This window comes from Plasmodium reichenowi, chromosome 2, assembly GCF_001601855.1.
Source record: "Plasmodium reichenowi strain SY57 chromosome 2, whole genome shotgun sequence".
In the NCBI taxonomy this organism is placed as follows: domain Eukaryota; phylum Apicomplexa; class Aconoidasida; order Haemosporida; family Plasmodiidae; genus Plasmodium; species Plasmodium reichenowi.
The window spans coordinates 567,544-570,393 of NC_033647.1; the positions used below are offsets into that span (position 1 = coordinate 567,544).

The 2,850-nt window shown below is 21.6% G+C and overlaps 2 protein-coding genes across 2 annotated transcripts in view; one reads left to right on the plus strand and one right to left on the minus strand.

The window, feature by feature from the left end:
- PRSY57_0215600 (hypothetical protein) overlaps positions 1 to 704 on the plus strand; it is a gene marked incomplete at both ends in the record, with an annotated part of 2,699 nt that extends 1,995 nt beyond the window's left edge. Inside the window, one exon of the mRNA XM_020114432.1 lies at positions 1 to 704. Within this exon, the coding sequence (XP_019970903.1) occupies positions 1 to 704 (704 nt within the window).
- A 438-nt stretch (positions 705 to 1,142) lies between these two features.
- Positions 1,143 to 2,850, minus strand: part of PRSY57_0215700 (putative membrane protein) — a gene marked incomplete at both ends in the record, with an annotated part of 2,904 nt that continues 1,196 nt past the window's right edge. Inside the window, one exon of the mRNA XM_012905591.2 lies at positions 1,143 to 2,850. Coding sequence (XP_012761045.2) covers positions 1,143 to 2,850 — 1,708 coding nt within the window.

A 2,850-nucleotide genomic window follows, 5' to 3' on the forward strand; every position in this document is an offset into this window, starting at 1 on the left:
ATGAGGAAGAAAAGAAAAAAAATGAGGAAAAAAAGAAAAAAAATGAGGAAGAAAAGAAAAAAAATGAGGAAGAAAAAAAAAAAGTAGAGGAAAAAAAATTATATATAGATGAGGAAAAGAAAAAGTTAGAGAAGCAAAAAAACCAAATTGAGAAGGACAAACATCAATTTGAAGAAGAAAAAGAAAGGATGGAAATTTATGAACATCAAAAAGAGGATAAGAAAAGAAAAGACAAAAAGAAGAAAGGACATTCAAGTGAGAAAGAAGAAAAATATAATAAGAAAGAAAAGACAAAAGAAAAATCATCAAATATATTATTTGATGAAGAGTATATAATACAATTAGAAGAATTACGTGACACAGGAGAGAGCTGTTTTATATATTTAAGATCACTAAGTAAAGAGTTGGATGTTATTATAAACAAGCTGAAAGCAAAGGATGATGCCTTATTAAATGATGCTTTTAATAAAATAAACTTGGCTATAACATCTTGGAATATATTTAATGAGGAAAGCAAAGTAGGAGATAATGTAACAACAGTCGAAAATACAGCAACGGAGGGGAATATAACTATAGATGAGAATACGACAGAGGGAGAAATGAATAATGAAGAATTATATAAAATTTTTAGTGTTGAAAAGTATGATATGCTCAAAAAAGAGGTTGCTGAAAAGGTTGAATGTATACAAAAATTAATTGGTTAATATTATTACAAAGTGTGATATATATGTGTATATATATATATATATATATATATATATATATATGTATGTATGTATGTATGTATTTAATACTTTCATTTTATTATTTTATTTAAATAAAATTTAATTTTTAATTTTTAAAAACATTTCCCTTGTTCATAAAATAAATTATATATATATATATATAACATATATATGAATTTTTTTTTTTTTTTGTAACATTTTAAAAAAACGAATGATAAAATGATAATATAATGAAATGGTTATATGAACAAATAAAAATGCATTTCATGAATGAACAATGAAGGGGTTGTGGGAAATAAAAAGGTAAGCACACTAAATGTTTATATATATATATAAAGATATGTACAAGGTATCTATATATCTATATCTTTATATATATATATATATATATATATATATATATATTTATTTATAATGTCATAGAAATTCTGAAAAGAGAGGAATGTTGTAGTAATAAAAATTGTTGGTTTGATATTTTGCATATAGTTGTTTTAAATATTCTTTTGAAGATTCCTTTTTGATTTGGCTATGATAATAAATGTCTTCATACATAGATTTTAATTCTAGGTGATATGCTGCGCACAATCTTAGATTATGTGATATGAACATATAGACACATTTAAAAATAAAATCTAATATAAATATAAAAGTGACTAAATAATAGAAGTATTCTACATATTCATATAATTTATCATTTGTTTTGTAATGCACATAAATAAATAATAATAATGATAATCTTGTAAAGAAGTTAATAAATATAAGTAATACATGGTTATTTCTTAAATTGTAATTAAGTCTTAAATTTTTAATAAAATTATTTCCTAGCATTAATGTTGATAAAGAAGCTAATCCATGCATATATTTTGTATTAATATATATTAATAAGGAAGCAATAGATATGAATCCTTTATAATCTCCTTTAACTATATTTTTTGTATACATGTCATTATTATGAAATAAATAATAATCTTCATTTATGTAGTTCATGTTTTGAGAAATATTATTATTATTATGAGTATTATTATTATTATTATTATTGTATTCGTTTAGATTAAAAAAATTAGGTAATTTACTTATGTTTTTATCTTTAATGAATGGTCTGATAATATATGCTATAAATTGCCTTCCTGATAAAGCACATAGAAAAAAGTATATATTTTTAATAATTTTAAATGATGGGATAACAGCAAATGTTAAAAAGAAGTATGAAGCATATTTATCTGGTTGTTTAATATTTCTAAGGAAGATTTCAAAAACTTCATTATATACTAATAATAAAAGGAATAAGAACTCTGAAATACATTTTATAAATATAAATAAAGTTGATAATAATACTTCACAAAAGGAAGATAAGAAAATGAATGAAAAGAATGATATAATTGTATTTCCTAATATTATAGAAAAGGAAACAATAAATATAATATTCTTATGTTCAAATAATTTAAAATACATTTTATAATCTGTTAAAATTAATTTTAAATAACTTATATCAAATCGTATATAAAAAATATAAAAAACAATAGACATAGCTATTTTTCCTAAACAATATGATATATATGGTATCATTAATCTCAACTGATTAATATAAGAGACTTTTAAATTATCGTCTAAATAATATCTATATCTTTCATTATTAGATACATTAGTATACATTAATTTATTCATAATAAATTTGGTTCCTATTTTATTTTTTTTTATATTTATTTTTCTATATGACAATATATTATTTTCTATTAAATTATCAAAATATTCATTCAAATCATTACTATTGTTATTATATTCGTTTATATCTAGTAATGAATTATTTCTTTCTTCTACAAGTTTTGTTGTATTCAATTCTATTATCTTTTTTATATTTTCATTGGGACTCTTGATGTTATTACCTGCAACAAATAAATTGTTATCATAACTTTTATTGTTTAGGTATAGGAAATCTTTATCCTTCATAATATTGTTCTCCTTCGTGTGGGTATGGCTAAAGTGGTTTTGAGTTTCTTTCTTATTATTTGGGATACCCAAGGTGTTATTGCAAAAATTGGGATTGTAAAAATTGGGGTTGTAAAAATTGGGGTTGTAAAAATTGGGGTTGTCCAAGGTGTGATTGTCCCCCGTTTCATCCGTTTGA